This window comes from Elephas maximus, chromosome 5, assembly GCF_024166365.1.
Source record: "Elephas maximus indicus isolate mEleMax1 chromosome 5, mEleMax1 primary haplotype, whole genome shotgun sequence".
NCBI lineage: Eukaryota > Metazoa > Chordata > Mammalia > Proboscidea > Elephantidae > Elephas > Elephas maximus.
In genome coordinates this window covers 69,500,570-69,519,795 of record NC_064823.1, presented here as the reverse complement: position 1 = coordinate 69,519,795, position 19,226 = coordinate 69,500,570, and the positions used below count along the sequence as shown (strand labels likewise).

General features: G+C 38.4%; 2 protein-coding genes across 4 annotated transcripts in view; one reads left to right on the top strand and one right to left on the bottom strand.

Annotated features, from left to right (window-relative positions):
• The window catches only part of PTPN13 (protein tyrosine phosphatase non-receptor type 13), a 1,019,774-nt gene that overhangs the window by 178,052 nt on the left and 822,496 nt on the right, over window positions 1-19,226 (top strand). The gene's annotated exons all lie outside the window — the stretch shown is intronic.
• MAPK10 (mitogen-activated protein kinase 10) overlaps window positions 1-19,226 on the bottom strand; it is a 375,739-nt gene that overhangs the window by 112,391 nt on the left and 244,122 nt on the right. For all 3 annotated transcript variants that reach the window (XM_049885817.1, XM_049885815.1, XM_049885816.1), the window contains one exon: window positions 16,231-16,400. In XM_049885817.1, the coding sequence (XP_049741774.1) occupies window positions 16,231-16,400 (170 nt within the window). The remainder of the gene's footprint in view (window positions 1-16,230; window positions 16,401-19,226) is intronic.

Here is a 19,226-nt window from a genome sequence, read left to right as displayed (position 1 = left end):
TTAAATAAATACTATGATCCTCTAATTTCCAAAGTAATACAGGAAATAATAAAATGTGCTTAGAGACTTGAGTGAACTCAATGACATACTATTGTATGCAAATGTTAATGCAATAATTAGAATAATTTTAACTTTCTCTAATAATTATGCCTTTGGCTAATTTAGAGGATGAACTAGTAACACCGCAACTGATTTTTCAAGTCATTTATTAAATGCTACATCAATTTTAACTTGATCTGATAACATTAAATAGCACAGGTAAATGACAAGTTCTAAAAGAATAATTAGAGCCCCTGGGTGGTGGAAATGGTTAATGTGTTTGGTGCTAACCTAAAGGATAGAGGTTTGAGTCCACCAAGAAGTGCCTCAGAAGAAAGGCCTGGCAATGTATTTCAAAAAAATCTGCCATTGAAAACCCTAAGGAGCACAGTTCTACTCTGACACACATAGGGTTGCCATGAGTTGGGATCAACTTGACGGTACTGTTGCTCTGCTTAAAAGAATAATTTAAAAAGTGTAATTCAGGGCCTTAATATGTATTTACTAAAAAATTGTTCCCATCTGCCCTGGTGGCTCAGTGGTTAAGAGCTACGGTGTGCTATGGCTGCTAACCAAAAAAGTTGGCAGTTCAAATCTACCAGCCACTCCTTGGGAACTCCATGGGGCAGTTCTACTCTGTCCTACAGGGTCACTATGAGTTGGAACCGACTTGATGGTAGTGGAGTTTTTATCAAATGTCAGATGGATAACATAGTCACAAAAAATTAATATTTATGGCATCCACACAGAATGCATACCATTAGTGTCATAAGGTTCAAAAAACCAGGTATGAATGCCACTGATACAACTAAAGTCAATCTTGGGATATATTTATCAGTGCTGTGAGTGTGAGGTGCATTGCTGAATTTAGAGGACGATGACTAAGTTTAACAAAATGAAGGAAATGGAAATAATAGTGGTGGTTTAGATTCCAGGTGGAGGAAAACAGATTCATATAAATACACAGAAACATAAAAGTGGCCAGCACATTTGGGAAGAATGACTAATATGCCACTCTAAGATACTTGAATTTTATCCTGTAAGTAATTTTATTCTATAAACAGTATGGAGGATGGGTTAGGGAAAGAAAGCTATCGATTAATTAAGCACCCATGATAATAACACAGATGAGCTATGATGAAGACCTGCACGAGGTAAGTGGGAATGAAAGAAGGAATTATTTCAGATCCTGAAAAGGGGAGGAGACCTCTATGACACACAGTTTCCAGTTTAGACAACTGAGGGAATATAATCCCCAAATCAGAAATACTTAGTGGAGAGCAAGTTTGAGTAAAAAACGAAAAAGCATAAAATCATATTGAGCGTGTTGAATTTGAAATATCTATGGAATAACTTGAAGGAGATATTAGTACATAATTAAACATGAACTAAGAGCTTAGAAGTAAAGTGTAGTCAGAGTGAAATAGATGGGGGAGACATCAGTGAGTTGGCATTGAACTGTGAAAGAGAATGAAAGACCAAAAGAGGAAAAACATTTTAAAAACACAAATATTAGAAGGGTGAAGAACGGTCACCAATAAAAAAGACAGAACATGTGGTCATAGAGGTAGGAGAGAACCAGGACACAGCTGGCTTCAACCCCATGTATCCTCACCACCGCTCATCACTGACCAACTGAAAATATTCATGATACTTGTCCCACATTCGTTTCATTTTTCCCAAACTTCTCTCACTCTGATCCAGTTCTGGCCCAGTTCTTGATATTTGCCTTTAGTGATCATTAAGGTAGCGTGTCTGCTTGGCTGGGCCATGATCCTCAGTGGTTTGGCAGTTATGATGTAGTTTGGCAGTTGTATAATGATGTGATCACATCCATTAAGAGATTTGATGTAATGTGATCACCTCCGTGATGAGATCTGCTGTGAGTAGCCAGTCAGTTGAAAGCAAGTTTTCTTGGGGATGTGATCTATATCTAATATAGGTGGACTACCCGGCAAGGCTCATGGGCTTTTGCTGCCTCGGGATCCTGCAGCTGGCTCCTGTTGGTCTCACCTTCAGTTCTCGGGACCTAAGCTAGCAGCTTACCTGCCATCTTGCCTGCTGATCTTCGGATACGTTGGTCTTCACAGACTGTGAGCAAGAACCCTGCTGTCTAACCTGCTGATCTTGGGTTCGCCAGCCCCTGTGGCTACGTGAATCAGAAGAAGCCCCCAGCCTGCCCACGGACTTGGGATGTTCTAGCCTCTACAACCACACGAGCCATTTCCTTGATATAAACCTCTGTGTATATATCTTTATATTCTTTACTGGTTTTGCTTCTCTAGAGAACTTAGCCTAAGACACCTCCTCTCTCATTTAAGATTCCACTCTAAATTTGGAGTTAGAATTAGCACCTGTCTTTCTGACTCCTTTTGCTCTGGCTCCTAATTCAAATCTTGCCTTCAGGGGTTTTGGATTGGATTCTTTTTCTAGTATTTTGCATTTCAAGCTATTAGAGACAGTATCCTATCTAGCCAACCTCTTATCCAGGCTGGTAAACGATAACAAAAACTAGTAAGTATTGGCTATTTATGAAAGCCAGCCCAACCCAGTTTATACTAACTTATTTAGTCTGCTTTAATTAACAACTGTATAAAAAATTCATTGCCATCAAGTTGATCCTGACCCATAGCAACCCTATAGGACACGGTGGAACTGTCCCATAGGGTTTCCAAGGCTATAAATCTTTGTGAAAGCAGACTGCCACATTCTTTCTCCCACAGAGCAGCTGGTGGGTTCCAACCACTGACCTTTCGGTTAGCAGCCAGGCACTTAACCACTGCGCCTCCTGGGTTTCTTTAACAACTGTGTAGATAAGTATTTCTATTAGCCACCTTTTTGGATCAAGTAACTGGGGTCATACACAGGTAAGAGTGAGCCAGGATCCCAGCACTAGCACTCTGGCTCTAGAGTCTGCACTCTTAACCACTGAGCTATACCACCTCTCCATCCAATTCCAAACAAGCTGCAGAGTTTGAAAATTCCCAGTTTGAAGTTCAAGGGAAGACAGACATTCAAGAAGAATCAGATAGTTAACATTTCCAGGCATGGCAGAGAAGTCAAAAAATGAAGGCTGAAAAAGAATTTGGTGGATTAAGCAATTCGGAGGTCAGTGTAGCCTTCTCCATAACATCCTGTTCCATCATGGGGGCAATCAGCTGCAGATTATCCAATGGGCATGGTGCTTACCAGATCATCCGTAGTAAACAATTTCATGTTTTTTCACCACATCAAAGATTCTTCTTCTAGGTATAGTTGGCATCTGTCTCTCTCCCAGCCCCATAGCACCCTCCTACAAAATCAAAACTTCTTTACAAATTTACTGTCCCTGACAGAGGCCGATGACCCAGTAAGCAAGGTAAGCACAGGCTTACTTGTGCTTACATTTACTTACAAACTTCTAGTGAACAATTTCACATGCGTTTTACCACATCTAAGATCACTTTTTTTTTTTTTAAGATCACTACAGATGATCTGGTAAGCACCGTGCTTACCTTGCCTTTTAAATAATCTACCCCTGGGGGCAATGGTAATAGAATTAGAATTGTTTGTGAAATGAGATTTGAATAGTACATGGAGGCTGTCTTAATTATCTAGTGCTGCTATAACAGAAATACTACAAGTGGATGGCTTTGACAATGGAAATTTATTATCTCACAGTTTAGGAGGCTAGAAGTCTGAATTCAGGGCACCAGCTCCAGAGAAAGGCTTTCTCTTTTTGTTGGCTCTAGGGGAATGTCCTTGTCATTAATCTTCCCTTGGGCTAGGAGCTTCTCAAAAGACACACTCTGCTCCAGGCTCTTATTTCTTGGTGGTATGAGGTCCCATCTCTCTCCTTTTATCTCTTGTAAGATAAAAGGTGCTGAAGGCCACATCCTGAGGAAACCCCCCTTACATCAGATCAGGGCTTTAACCTGGGTAAAAGTGTTGCATCCCACCCTAATCCTCTTTAACATAACCTAGTCTCGTCTCATCAACCACAGGTGGAGATTAGTATTCACAACACATTGGAAAATTATATCAGATCACAAAATGGAGGACACATACACAATACTGGGAATCACGGCCTAGCCAAGTCGACACATGTTTTTGGGGGACACAATTCAATGCATGACAGAGGCATTAAATTCAGACTACCAAGAAGTTTGAAAACAGAAGAGACAGAGAGGTAGTTTGAAGGGCAAGCATATTCTAAACTACGTTTTTTTTATATGAGAAGATGATGGTGGAGGGGGTGTCCTTTATAGACAGGGGAGAAAAGTGGCTAGGCCCCAGGAGAAGAGTATGGAATCAAGAACACAAGTGGGTGGCCAGTCTTGGAGGGGGACTCCTTATGGAGGAATCGTTTGGGCAGAGAAGACTGTAGATGACAAAGAATTAGGAGGTGGGAGAGGAAATTCAGAGCGAACATGCCGGAGGCCATCTGTTTTCTCCGGAAAGTGGGAGGTAAGGCTTTCTGCAGGGAATGGGAGGGTGCAGTAGAATTGAGAGCTTGCACAAAACTTATAAAAGAATTGTAAGAGCACCATGAGAAATAGAATAGGGAGCTAACAAGAGACACAACTAAAAGAGTTGCTAAGCAGGAACAAGGGCCCAGCTGAGAATGAAGATCCTAAATCTGTAATGGAGGAAATCAGTGTGATTACATGATTTCTCCAGCTGGGCTCAGCCTTCCAGTAGAAGCAGAGAAAGCGTGGGTTTGGAAAACAAAGAGCTGCAGAAGACAAGGCGGTGAGAAAATAGAGAGCATCTAAGAGTTTCTTTGAAATCATCCCTCATGGTTCCAGGCTAAATATGAAAAAAAAGTGAAGCCAGCTGGAGAGGGACTGACTCAGAGAACAGCGAGGTCTCGAAAGACTGATGTCCAGCAGGGAGAGGAAAGGAGTGGGAGAAGGCTTGCTGAAGAGGAGGAACAACGCTAACAAACCAACAATTTGTTTTCTAATTTTCCTCTGCTCTCTGATTCTTTTCATTTTCTTAGGTGCTTTAACCTCCATGAAAACCCTGGTGGCATAGCGGTTAAGGACTACGGTTGCTAACCGAAAGGTCAGCAGTTTGAATCCGCCAGGCACTCCCTGAAAACTCTATGGGGCAGTTCTACTCTGTCTATAGGGTCGCTATGAGTTGGAATCGAAATTAATGGCAATGGGTTTGGTTTTTTTAACATCCATGCTGGTGAATGATTTAGCATCCTAAATTTACTAGCTCTTCTCTACACGAGTTATTCTCCAACTTATATTTTTGCTAGTTCAGTTTCTCTCATTGATCACCCTAAATCTAAAGTTCAATCAATCAATGCCAGCCACCAGCCCCTGCAGTATGGTTTGTGGGTTAGGGAAAGGCAGCTTCTCTGGGTAAACGCAACTCAACTAGTGATGGAGGGCAGGCTGGGGCTCAGCCCCACAAGCTCCGTCATCCATGTACCTCATGCACAGCACATGCTCCACAACGATGTTCTGCAGTCTTTGGTAAGCCCAAAGAAAATTTAAAAATATACTTATTTAGGGTTGTATTTCCCTGGATTGGAAGTAAAATTATGATTTTATTAATAGACATATTAAAATCTTTTGTGGGAAACATTTTAACTAATAAAAAATAAAGAACAGTGAACAAGCACATAGCTAGAGACCTCTAAGATACATTTCTTTATATAAAAGAAACGCAGGTAAAATGAAGCGGACGGGATCCCTCTCTGATAGTGAGTTAGACTCACCCCTCCTACAAGGAAGCTTAAAATGCAACGATTCAATGTTGACTTTATAACTTTGGATATGTAAAGTGAAGCTCACTTGACAAGGTCAAATATTTTAAATAAATTTAAATCCCATTGCAGGAGAGAGTATAAATCAGGGAGTAAAGAGCAGAACAAGAGAATGATAGAGCTGTCACTCAATCTTCCAAATCAAAGAATGTCTGCCTGTGTCCTCAGCTGCCACATTCAAATGTGTGATTAGTAAAACAGCTCAGGCTCTGTAAACAGAATGTGGCGCTGTAATGGGCCAGAAACTTCACTCTGTAGGAGACAGACCAACTGCCTTCCCTCTGAGCTTTACAAAATACACCTCTAAGTCTTGGTTTTTTAAGTTACAATATTTATAAAACATATTTCCTCTCTTTCTTTTTTTAAGCCCCCTAATTAAATTTTTTATTTAAATCTACATGGAATGGACAGGTCTTTTAGGGGAGTCAATGAGAATGCTTCCTGGAATCTGAAGAACAATTGCCATCTGTTATTTTGCATGATTTCATTTAACTGAAGAAACTGCCTCCTGTTTCTGAGCAATTTTGGCTTTTCCAAGATACCATTTGGTAGTGCAGGATTAAGTTGTTAGGTAATTATATTTGGGTTAGGTTTTTTTTTTATATATACTCAGATGCACCTTAATCTTAATAACTAGTCAGAATTTACGCATCTGACAAAGTAGTACATGGACCATAAACTGACTTTGACAATTTAAATATCTATTGATGCCCTTTCTAGGGCATCTGAAAAACAACACTGAAAAACTGAAAAAAAAAAAACAATTTTTTTTGACATAACCATTTAATCTTTGCAGCTAAAGTCAAAATGGAAAAATAAATAATAAATTTGCTAATTATTTCTCCTGGGAAGGACATTAGCATTTATATCAATAAATGGTTTACAGATGAGACTCAATCTTCTCTAAGTGAATAATTACCTATAAGAAAATTTAAATGCATATTTTTCCCCTCTGACAGGAAAAATGCTTCTGGGTTACAACCTCTTGCTGTTAGCTTTTACTAAAAGGATGCAAATTAATTACAAATTAACTGAAGAATAGCATAATTCAGAATAAATGTCCACAATAATTTCAAAATCAAATATAATTTTTAAGGTTATGTACTACCAACCTTTTCAGCGTCAGTTATCACACTGACAATTATACATTCACATATATAAATATATATATGCTTTATGGTTAACAAAGAAATATGGATATATTTGTATATACATATATATATAGGGAAACCCTGGTGGCATAGTGGTTAAGTGCTACGGTTGCTAACCAAAGGGTCGGCAGTTCAAATCCGTCAGGCGCTCCTTGGAAACTCTATGGGGCAGTTCTACTCTGTTCTATAGGGTCGCTATGAGTCGGAATCAACTCGACGGCACTGGTTTTGGTTTTTTGTATATATATATATATAAACACTGGTGGTGTAGTGGTTAAGAGCTACGGCTGCTAACCAAAAGGTCAGCAGTTCGAATCCACCAGCCACTCCTTGGAAACCGTATGGGGCATTTCTACTCCGTCCTATACTGTCACTGAGTCAGAATCGACTCGACAGCAACAGGTATATATATATTATATATATATATAACCCAGTGTGTATATATATATAGAGAGAGAGAGAGAGAGAGAGCCCTGGTGGTACAGTGGTTACAGTGGCTAAGTGTTCAGTTACTAAACAAAAGATCAGCAGTTCAAATCTACTACCTGTTCCTTGGAAACTCTATGGGACAGTTCTACTCTGTCCTATAGGGTTGCTATAGGTTTGCTATTAGTCACAACTGACCCCACAGCAATGGGTTTGGGTTTCATATATAAATATATTATATATATATATATATATATTTATCTCCCCCCCGCCCTCCAGAAGCATATACTGCCATCAAATTTCTACCCATGATTTTTCAAAGCACATTTTCTCTATGAAGAAAAAAATGATATTTACAAGACTTATTTATCAAACAAGAAACAAATTAAAATAAATATCCAGGGCCTATGCTATGCAAAGGGCAAAGAAAAGTAACAAAATATGGAAGGAGAATACAGTGTTTTATTCTGTTCTATTCCACTGGGCCATTGCCACCTCAAACCTCTTACCAATATAAAAGGAGATATTTGAAGCTCAACGCTCCTTATCTCAAAAAGGTTACAATTAGAGGTCTAAATTGTAAAAATAATGAAAAATAATGGGGATGCAGAATGTGCTGATGTTCCAGGTGTGGATCAGACGGCAATCATTTCCACTGTTCAGGGGCTAAATGGAAATGTGTCAATAGAGTACGGCTCATTGGAAACTCTAAGGAGAGAAATACCCTGCAGAGCATGAGTGATGCTTCCAAAAGCAAAAGAGAATTATTCAGACCTATTTTTTTTTATTATTGATAAGCCTTTTTGTGTGTTATACAGATATTCTGATGCTTTGGAAAATGTTCTGGATGTTTTTACCTCTCTTCATACCATCATCCTTATAAACATAAAATACTCCATCCAAATTCTGTGCTCCGAGAAGGTTAGCTGGGTCTATGTAGCCATGTCGCAAATTCACAACCTAACATTTAAAGCATATATAAAGATTGTAAATAACCTTGGTAACCGAAGCCCAGGTTGGAAGCAGGGCTTTGAACTTGTTATTTTCTGTTTGACTCCCCTATTGAGAATTTGCATTTCCACCCCAGATTTACTGAATCAAAATCTACATTTTAACACAAATGTAGACTCTGATTTAGTAAATTTGGGGTGGAAATGCAAATTCTCAGCAGGAGGTCGGACCAAAAAATAACAGGTGGGAAGTGCTGGTGAAAGGTAGTAATGACAAGGTTCAGATGCTTCTCTGCCAGATTCATTTATAAAACATAAGTGATTTTTTAAACCCCATGCTTCAATTATTTACTTCAGAAATAATATGTACTATTTGATAATGGGAAACCCTGATGGCGTAGTGGTTAAGTGCTATGGCTGCTAACCAAAGGTTCGGGAGTTTGAATCTGCCAGATGCTCCTTGGAAACTCTATGGGGCAGTTCTACTCTGTCCTATAGGGTTGCTATGAGTTGGAATCGACTCGACAGCACTTGGTATTTGATAATGAACCAATTACTTAAAAGCAGGTATCTTCCTGAGCTACATATGCTGACCTTTGGCAATTTCCATTGGTAGAAAAGAATAACATAAGCCTACCTTCCTTGGGGATCCCTGGCTGCTAACTGAAAGGTCGGAGATTCGAACCCACCAGCTCCTCCTCCGGATTAAAGACCAAATGATTTGCCCTGTAAAGGTTAGAGCCTAAGAAATTCTATGAAGAGTTCTACTCTGTCCTATAGGGTTAGGTTGCTATGAGTCAGGATCAAATTGAGGGCACACAATAACACATCCTTGAACAGAGTCCCTGAGTGACACAAAAGGTTAAGTGCTTGACTACTAGCCAAGAGGTTGGTGGTATGAACCCACCCACAGCCACTCAGAGGAGCCTCAGAAGATAGGCTGGTCGATCTGCTTCTGAAAGTTCATAGCTTTGAAAATCCTATGGAGCAGTTCTACTCTGCACAATGGGGCCATCATGAGTCAGAATCAACTTGACGGCAACGAACAATGACATCCCTGTATCTACTAAAAGTCATCTCAGCATTAAACTTACAAGGCACTTTTATGGACGGCACTTGTTTTGTACTCTCTTGAGCCCTGTGAGATGTTGGTATTATCCCCATTTTACAGATAAGTAAACCTAGGTTCTGAGACACAAAATATTAAATACCGTCATTGATAATACACAAACGGAAACTCAATTTTTTGTTGGGTACAACTGTATTTATAACTTTAGTGACTAAAGGCACCTGTCATTGATTCTATATTTAAATGTAAGAATTTTTTACAAAGTTCTGAGAATTTACTTAATCAACTTCACTCCTGATTTTAACCAGCAAGAAGTGTTTATTTGATTTTTTTTTTTTTTTTTTTTTATATAATGTACCCTAAATGGCCAAGTTTTGATCTCTTTTGTCCTGGTATGTATTTACAGTTTTGCCCTAATCTTTGCCAGCCATTTTGTAAATGTGTGCTATTAGTTCAAGGGTTAGTATATCAGAGTGTTGATGGAGTAGCTTAAATTCATCATTAAGATGAAAAAAGCTGCTAAAAGCATCAGTGAGTCAATAGTGTCTTTTTTTTTTGAATAAAAGTAGGCACATTGAAAGGGGTGGACTTTCAATAAACCATTTTTTTTCAAAATACATAGAAGCTATTATTTGAAGATGATTTCACTGACAGTGATTGTTCTACTAATGTGACTTGATTTGACATTATTATCAGTAATATTTTTGAGCATTCGGACAAATGCAGAAATTGTTTGGTTTTGGTTTTATTGGTTTGTTTCATTAGGCTTTTGACGAGAGCTGTGGCCTACCCACAGTAATTCTACCTACTACAATTTAAAATCAAGCACAAAAACAAAACAACCCATACACACACACACAAACTTTTGTCTTCTACATCCCTAGTAGCTAAGGTATGGGTGAGTGCTTTGGTCAATGACTCAGACTTCTTGGAGAGCAGTTTTGACCATTCTGCCTTGTAACATTATCAATATCCTCAGAGACTCTACTCCAAGGGATATGTTAAACATTACTCCCCCAAATTCCTTACATGTTAGGTATATGCTAAATCATGTTTTTTTCATTGTTGTTGTTGTTGTTTGCTTTTGTCATTGTTATGGATTGAATTGTGTCCCCCCAAAATGTGTGTCAACTTGGCTAGGCCATGATTCCCAGTATTGTGTGATTGTCCACCATTTTGTCATCTGATGTGATTTTCCCACATGTTGTAAATCCTACTTCTATGATGTTAATGAGGCAGGATTAGAGGCAGTTATGTTAATCAGGCAGGACTCAACTTATAAGATTAGGTTGTATCTTGAGTCAATCTCTTCTGAGATATAAAAGAGCAGAGAGACAGGGAGCTTCATACCGCCAAAAAAGCAGTGCTGGGAGCAGAGTGCATCCTTTGGACCCAGGGTCCTTGTGCTGAGAAGCTCCTAGTCTAGGGGAAGATTAATGACAAGGACCTTTCCCCAGAACTGACAGAGAGAGAAAGACTTCCCCTAGAGCTGGCACCCTGAATTCGGTCTTCTAGCCTCCTAAACTGTGAGAGAATAAACTTCTGTTTGTTAAAACCACCGACTTGTGGTATTTCTGTTATAGCAGCCTTAGATGACTAAGACAGTCATCTTAAATCCTATTCAGAAGTTATGTTGTGTGCACTCGAATTAATTCCAACTCATAGTGACCCTATAGGACAGAGTAGAACAGCCCTACAGGGTTTCCTAGGCTGAAATCTTTACAGGAGGAAATTGTCAGGTCTTTTCTCTCACTGAGCCGCTGGTGGGTTCAAACTGCCAACGTCTCAGTTAGAAGCTGAGTGCTTCACAATTGCACCACTAGGGCTCCTTTAGAAAAGCTTAGTTCGCATAAATTATATTGCCTTATTTCTAAATATTTAATTTTCTATGTACAGACTTTTTTCCAATAAGTTACCCTAACACTACGCTTGCATCAATATTAAGCGTATGGTTTGATATAAATACCCTGAAAAACATCAACTTGCAAAATTAGATTGGCATCTCTCACAAACTGATTACACCTAAATGAAAAAGAAAACAATACTAAAAAAAGAATATGGTTTTGTTTCCTGTCATTTCAAACTCTCCCATCAGCTCTTTTGGGTTAAAGAGCAGACCAACCTTGGAAAGTCTTCTCTGCTAAACTTAGTTGTTGACTTTTGTCACCACTTTTGCTGTCAGTTTGAATGATCTACGGAGAAAGAAACGAGAAAATAGAAAATGTGGCTTGGATTGACAAGGAAACAGCAGGATTGAAGTGAGAGGAGACAGTGAACTGCCTCCTTTGACTTCTCTCCCTCTGCCCTTTCTTGATCAGGAGATATTAGTAGAGCAAACACTCATGAGACCCTCTTCCGATGACTGGAAAACATTCTGAAGTGATTTGCCCAGCTGGCTCCTGACCATTATGGTGAAAAACTCGCCTTATAGATTACAACTTCCCACTTAGGAAGCCACAGAAGACTTCTGAGCTCACACATGGATGCAGACGAATTCTTGTTTGTTTCTGTTTCAAGAGGTAACCTTTTTTTTTCCTCAGAGGAAAAAATAAAATTTTCATTTATTCCAAAAGATTTCATATTAGCTTTTATTTAGTAATTCTCAGTAATGATGCTTTTGTCTAATAATCCATGGTGAAGTAAAAAAAAAAAAAAATACCATAGTAGTGATTAATTTTTTTTGAAGATATTTTAGTGTTGCTTGTTTTTTCACCTCGTAATAAGTAAGCAAGAAAGCAGTCAACAGAAGGGAAAGAAAGTTTAAGAACCCAATAAAAGCAATGAATTTATATTTCAAACAATTTGGGAGATTCTGTGGCATAGTGTCAATATGACAACATTTATACTTGAAAAGCAGGATTCCTCTTGCCACATACACACACAGTTTTATAGTGACACATAAAAAAATTAATTGATCACTAACATTTCCTTTGGAATTAATTCCTCCATACTTTTTTCCTATTCCCTATAAAATAAAATAAATCCATTATGTTTCAGATTGTCTGTTCCTCCAGGGACTCCAAACACTTCTAGTTTCCCAATTTCTCCCAGTCACTGTACTCAGGATTATATGAAACTTTCAAGATGTTATATGAATCTGACAGTCTCCACAAACAGGAGAAAGGTCTGTGGATTTCAGAGCATGTCTGGAAACAGATGTGTGTTTGGTGTGAGACAGGTGGAAGAGCCCACCATTGACAAAGGCAATAGAAAGGAAATTAAATTAGGGCAGAAATGTAGAGGGGGCAAATTAACATAAGAATAGATCTGTAAGAGAAATAGTGTTTGCAGACCAAGTTAGGATAAGTAAACAAAGATATCTCAATGCCTAGGTTGAGGAATAGAACAGGAAGGGACAGCCGTATTTGTTTTCAGGAAGGGGTGTGCTGAAGTTGAAGATGTCTGTGCACCTGGTAGAGTGGCAAAATGGAAGACGAGGAATAGGAATATGCCATCCCGTTTCTGCTTTTTCACCTTGTTCTTTGATAGCCTGGATGTGGTTTTATTTCTTCAGCTGTTGACATATAAACCTGTTATCATCGATTCCCACTGATAGTGACCCTATAGAACAGAGTAGAACTGCCCCACCGGGTTTCCAAGGAGCACCTGTTGGATTCGAACTGCCGACCTTAATTTTGGTTAGCAGCCATAGCTCTTAACCACTATGCCACCAGGGTAGGCATACAGACTAATAATCATCCCAGGACACTCCAAGGCTAGCATTTTGGAATTCAGATATTCTTTCACTGTCGAATTTTCTGATAAACTTGTTCTAAAACTAAAGTTTTTACTCTAAGATATTTTATTTATTGAAATCTACTTCAGTTACTGTGCCTATGACCAAGGATGGGCCCTGTCCTATATAAGGAGAAGCAGAGATCCAAAGTGTCCTATAAAACACCCTATAAGATTCTCAGCAGTGGTTTTTCAAGTCTTTTGGGACAATTGGTTAACCTCCTGAGCGGAACACTGCTTTAGATCTATTTTTGAGTCATTAAGGGTCTATCAACTTACTTTCACTGGCAGTCCTCGTTTTCTGTGGCAGATTTATTTGAAGAAAAATGAAATCATCCCAATGAATATTTGAGCATCTGAAGAGGGAATCTTAGGGCAACTTTCTTATGTTAATTTTCTACAATTCTTCATCCAAGAAAGGTGGCCAAGAATCGCTCTGCTTTATCCATCACCCCCCCATACCTCCTGTGTAAGAACACGTGGTGTATTATTATTTTTTTCATTTTAAAAGCGCTTCATGAATTCGGTGATGTCCTAAATGGGGGGGGTCTCAGCTCCCCAGGTGGTACAAAAGCCAACCAGTAGAGTGCAGACGGAAAATATAAATATCTATTTTAATATAAGAAGGAAATAAACTAAACTTTACTTAAATTTAATATACAAATTGATACTGATCCCCTACGTATGCACTTTATCCCCTTAGCAGTTGGTCACTTATCACCTAAAATAGGAGATGTGACCTGAAAGAAAAACAGGAATTTCACAGTTAGGGCAGGCTTAACAGACACCCCCGAATGCCTTCATTTGAAAACAGTACAGTCCAGTGTGCCCGCTTTTAGGAGATTTACAGCAATCATCCTAGTAATAGAAACTTGACCCTGTGTATTAGTATTCTGTTGCTATTATAACAAATCACCATGGACTTAGCAGCTTAAGCAACACAAATTTACTATCCTTCAGTTCCAACATGGGTCTCAGAGGTTTTAAAATCAAGATGTCAGCAGGTTGTATCCCTTTCTGGAGAGCGAAGAAGAATTGGCTCCCTAGCTCACTCAGGTTATTCACAGAATTGAGTTCCGTGCGGCTGTGGGACTGAGATCTCTGTATTCTTGCTGGCTATGTTTATAGACGCTACCTCATTCCTTGTGGATCCTGGGTGAATCCCCTTTGTTTCTCCCTGGTCTTCTGTTGCATTTTTCTGAGCTACTCATTTGTCTTCTTCTTTCACTTTTAGGAACTGACGGGATTAGTTTGGGCCCATTTGGATAATCCAGGGTAATCCCACCATGCTAAGGTCCTTAATCTTAGTCATATCTGCAAATTCCCTTTTGCCATGTAAGGTAAGATATTGATGAGTTCTAGGTACTAGGGCCCAGGTATCTTTGGGACGGCCATTATTCTGCCTACAGTATCAGGAAACTACCTGTGCCACAAAGAGGTGCACTGATTGTCTCGTAGCAAAGGACTTAAGTGAGTTGTCAAGTTAAAGATAAATTACCCTCTTCTTTTCTGTTATTTTCTCTGGTTAAAAGCGGATGTCATTTTTATACTGCCCAGCAGATCCGTGAAGAGAATATCTAAAGTTGGATAACAGAAATAGTCTATAGATATATGACTTTGTTACAGAAACGAATACTCGTGTATTATCTGTTAAAAGAAAAAGCCTTGAAAATAAAAATTTCTTTACCTGTTTACCTATTTAAATATCTTAGAAATGACCAATTTGGTCCCATTTGTTGAAAATATTAAAATACTCCATCTTAAGTGCAAAAAAAAAAAAAAAACAACTACAGATTGGCATTAAGGATGATGGGAGTTTACTAGCTGAATTTCAACATAAGCATTGCTATGTTTGGTAGATGACGTTTAAGAAAGAGCTAGAATTACATGAGGTAGTAAGGGCATCAGCACTGCACTCGTGCCATTTCCATCCACTAAGCTGTTAACGTGAACTTAAAACCAGTTGGAACATGAAGTAAACCAGATTTTCCAGTCTTGTTTTATGAAGTATAAAACCGAGGCTTCAAAAAGAACTGAACGCTATCACATCACTGTCATGAAAAAAAAAAAAAATTACTAATATTTTAAATTAACAAAAAAAGGAGTGTTGGAATACAATATTTTTTAAAATAATGTTAATTGCATATTCATTTCATACCTTAAACATGTGCTTTAAAATGTATTAAACCGTACATAATTATTAACATAGCACTCATTTATGTAACAAACAAATATATTTTTATAAATAAATAGCATTGAGTAATAAATACCAGGTAAATATAAATGAGCATGTGCATGTATTAAGAAGCATGCTCTTAATTTTTAGTTACGGGTATGAGCCTTCAAAAAAATTCTTGTACTAATTATACCATTTTATACAAGTTTTACTAATGAGCTCATCTTAAATACACCTCATTGCATGCGGCATTACAAGTTAAAGCTGTCTAAAAGAAATGCTTATCAGTGAATCTGACATCATTACTTCCGTAAAAGTTTTATAACAGCTAAATCAGATCTTGATTTGTCATCATTTTAATTAGCCACTGGAAAATGTCATCAAACAGCAGATACCAAGGAGCCCAGAATCTTCTCATTTTAAAAATAATTCTCAAACTTCCTTTTAAAATACCACTTTTTTCTAAATAGGTAACTGAATTTTAACATTAACCTTTAAAAGGTATAGGAACATTTGAGATACTGTTTACACCTCTTTTGGGTGTAAGGGGTTTTACTTGTTGGTTATCTTAATACCTAGTCTTTTGTTTCTTGCTGTGAAAACACACAAATAAAAATTTCTAAATGCATTAGCAACAGCTAGAAAGCTTCTAGTTCTCTGGGCTTCTTTGTGGTTGTGTAATGGAATTTTTGTGTGACTAGAAAACCTGTGACAAGCCAAGTTGTACATATTGCTAGCGAGAGGATAATGCATAACAGATAATGCCCCTAATTTTGTTTCTTCAGTAGAGTGCATTTCTTCCCTCTCAACTTATGCAATTTATTTATTTGTTTGTGTGGGTGTGTATGGCTAGTACACGCAGCAAGCAAAAGACACACCACATGTTCCATTTAAAAATAAAAGGTAAAGTCCATGTCACTTACCAAACTATTCCCTGAGCCCCAGAGCCAATAGGCTTTAGATTCTGGTAGCGCTTGAGAACTGTGAAGGTTGAGTCTCCCACTTCCACACTGTAGAACTGGTTGTCAACTTTGCTTTTGCTCATGTTGTAATGTTTGGCAATATATGACACATCCACTTGTTTATCAAATCCCTGTCAAAAGGAAGAACAACAAAAACATGAAACAAGTGAACAACCAGAATGTTAATGAGATGAGAGAAACCTGTTCTTGTAATGATTTTTAACATTTATTCAACTATCATCATTACATAAACCCATATTTCACATAGGAAAAATATATATTTGTTCATGTAAGATGATTCAGATGAAAAGAGCTTAGAACAAAAATGCAAAGGATTTTTTTTTTTTTTAAATATTGAAACGTTTTCTATTAGAACAACCTTAGATTAGAGTTACATAATCTTTGCTGAAGTGTTTCATTAAAACCACTCATTTATGGAGCAAACATTTATTGAACATATACTGGTCCCAGAGACTATGATAGATACTTCAGGATTCAGGTAAGAGGCAGGTGAGCCCTGATTATCCATTCAATTACCCACACAAGGAAGAGTAAAGGAGTATATCTACAACTCCTTCTCAGAAAAAAACTGAGGAACAAAATAAAGTGCAGTTTAAAAAAATTGGGGGGGGGGCAACATTTTTTTAAATTGTGCTTTAGGTGAAAGTCTACAAAGCAAATTAGTTTCTCATGAAATAATTAATACACATATTGTTTTGTGACATTGGTTGCCAACCCCGCAAGGTGTCAGTGCTCTCCCCTTCTCGACCTTGGATTTCCCATTTCCATTTGTCCAGCTTTCCTGTCCCCTCCCGCCTTCTTGTCCTTGCCCCTGGGCTGATATGCTCATTTAGTCTCACATGCATGGTTGAACTACGGGCATTACTGTTTGTTTTATAACCCAGTAACCTATAGGCCTGTCTAATCTTTGGCTGAAGGGTGAACCTCAGGAGTGACTTCAATACTTAGTTAAAAGGGTATCTGGGAGCCATACTTCAGGGGTTTCTCCTGTCTCTATCAGACCAATAAATCTGGTCTTTTTTGTGAGTTTGAATTTTGTTCTACATTTTTCTCCAGCTCTGTCCAGGACCCTAGTTTTAATTAGTTTAATTAGTTAATTTTGAATTGAAGAGAGTTGATTTCATTTGTTCTCATTAATATGCTTTAAATATTGAAATGTCTTAGTTAAAATAAACATTATTCTAAAATGCCACCTCTTTATTCTCTGAAATCATAAATTTTAAGTATCTCAATTGTTGCATCTTTTATCTGTAAGAGAAATTTATCTATTAATCATATTTAGCAGTTGAAGATTTTGTCCTTTCCATAGAGTTTCCAAGGCTTCAAATCTTTATGGAAGCAGACTGCCATGTCTCTCTCCCACAGAGCTGCAGGTGGGTTCAAACTGCCGACCTTCCAGTTAGCAGCTGAGCACTTAACCGCTGCCTACCCAATAATCAATCCCTTTTCTTGATGATATTGTTCAGATTTTGAGCACTCATATGCTCTGGGGGCCCCACTCCAATCCCAGCAATTGAAAAATTGAACGATCAAAACTAATGGTGATCATCAGAGAGGTCATTAACTCTTAGGGGCATTTGGGAGATTTGCACGCGTGTTTTGGAATGCCACAATGATAGAGGATATGGCTTATATTTAGTTGGCTTGTCAAAGAATGCTGATTGTCTTGCAGTGAGTGGGACATTCCCACCCAATTAATAATTTTCCACATACCTCACCACTTTGGAATATCCTACCAACCTTTAATTAGTGAAAAACCTATCCACAATGTTCTCAGCCCTGAATCTAAACCAAAGTATTTTTGCACAATTTTAACATACAGTGACTTTTCTAGAAATCTAATTGCCATATAATCTGAAAGAAGATTTCAACATACCTAGACTCTGATTCTGAACCTCTGGGACAGTCCTAACACTATTTTCCTTGGAAATTTTTGACATTTCTATTCTAAATAAAAATTTGAAATAGAAATAGAAGTACAATCTAACTTGCTCCAGTATGTCCTTGGAAAGAGACTCAGGCTTTATCGGTAATGTAAATGAGGAGAATTCAGTGGGGAACATAGGGACATGGGTGGCAAAGCCCATGAATCCAGTGAAAAGAATCTTGAGATGCCAGACAACTTAGATAGACCTGAGAATAGAACACACATACCACACATCAGCCCAAGATATGTTCAGGTATGACACAAGTTCAGTAAAAAGCACACAGACCTCAAGAACAAAACCAGAATATCAAACCAGTTGCCGACGAGTCGATTCCGACTCATAGCGACCATATAGGGCAGAGTAGAACTGCCCCGTAGCGTTTCCAAGGAGTGCCTGGTGGATTTGAACTGCCGACCTTTTGGTTAGGAGCCATAGCACTTAACCACTACACCACCAGGGTTTCCCTCAAGAATAAAGGGACCTATAATTAGGAGGAATCCCTTGGTGGTACAAATAGTGCACTCTAACTGAAAGGTTGGAGGTTCAAGTCCACCCGGAGACACCTCAGAAGAAAGTCCTGGCAATTTAATTCCAACAAATCAGCCATTGAAAACCCTATAGAGCACAGTTCTACTTTGACACACATGGGGTCACCATGAGTCAGATTCAACTCAACAGCAACTGGTTTTGGTTTTGGTTTGTTTTCTTTTTATAGATTAGTTATCTAGGTTGTTTAGACAGGAGACTTAAAATTCAGGTCAGTTCTGAGGACAGTAGCAAAAGGCCCAAATTCAAGGAGGCACTCTGTGAAGCATGGAACAGGAAATTAAGCAAGACTACTAAGAATCAAGCCTATTCAAGGAGGCTACAACAGGGTTTAGAATTCAGACAATGGGTATGGGCAACAGCACAAACAAGACCATTTGTATGTAAACAATTCTTGATTTAAACCACAGACAGCATCAGCAGCTTATATTTGATGCAGGCCACACACCGCAGGCCATTTCT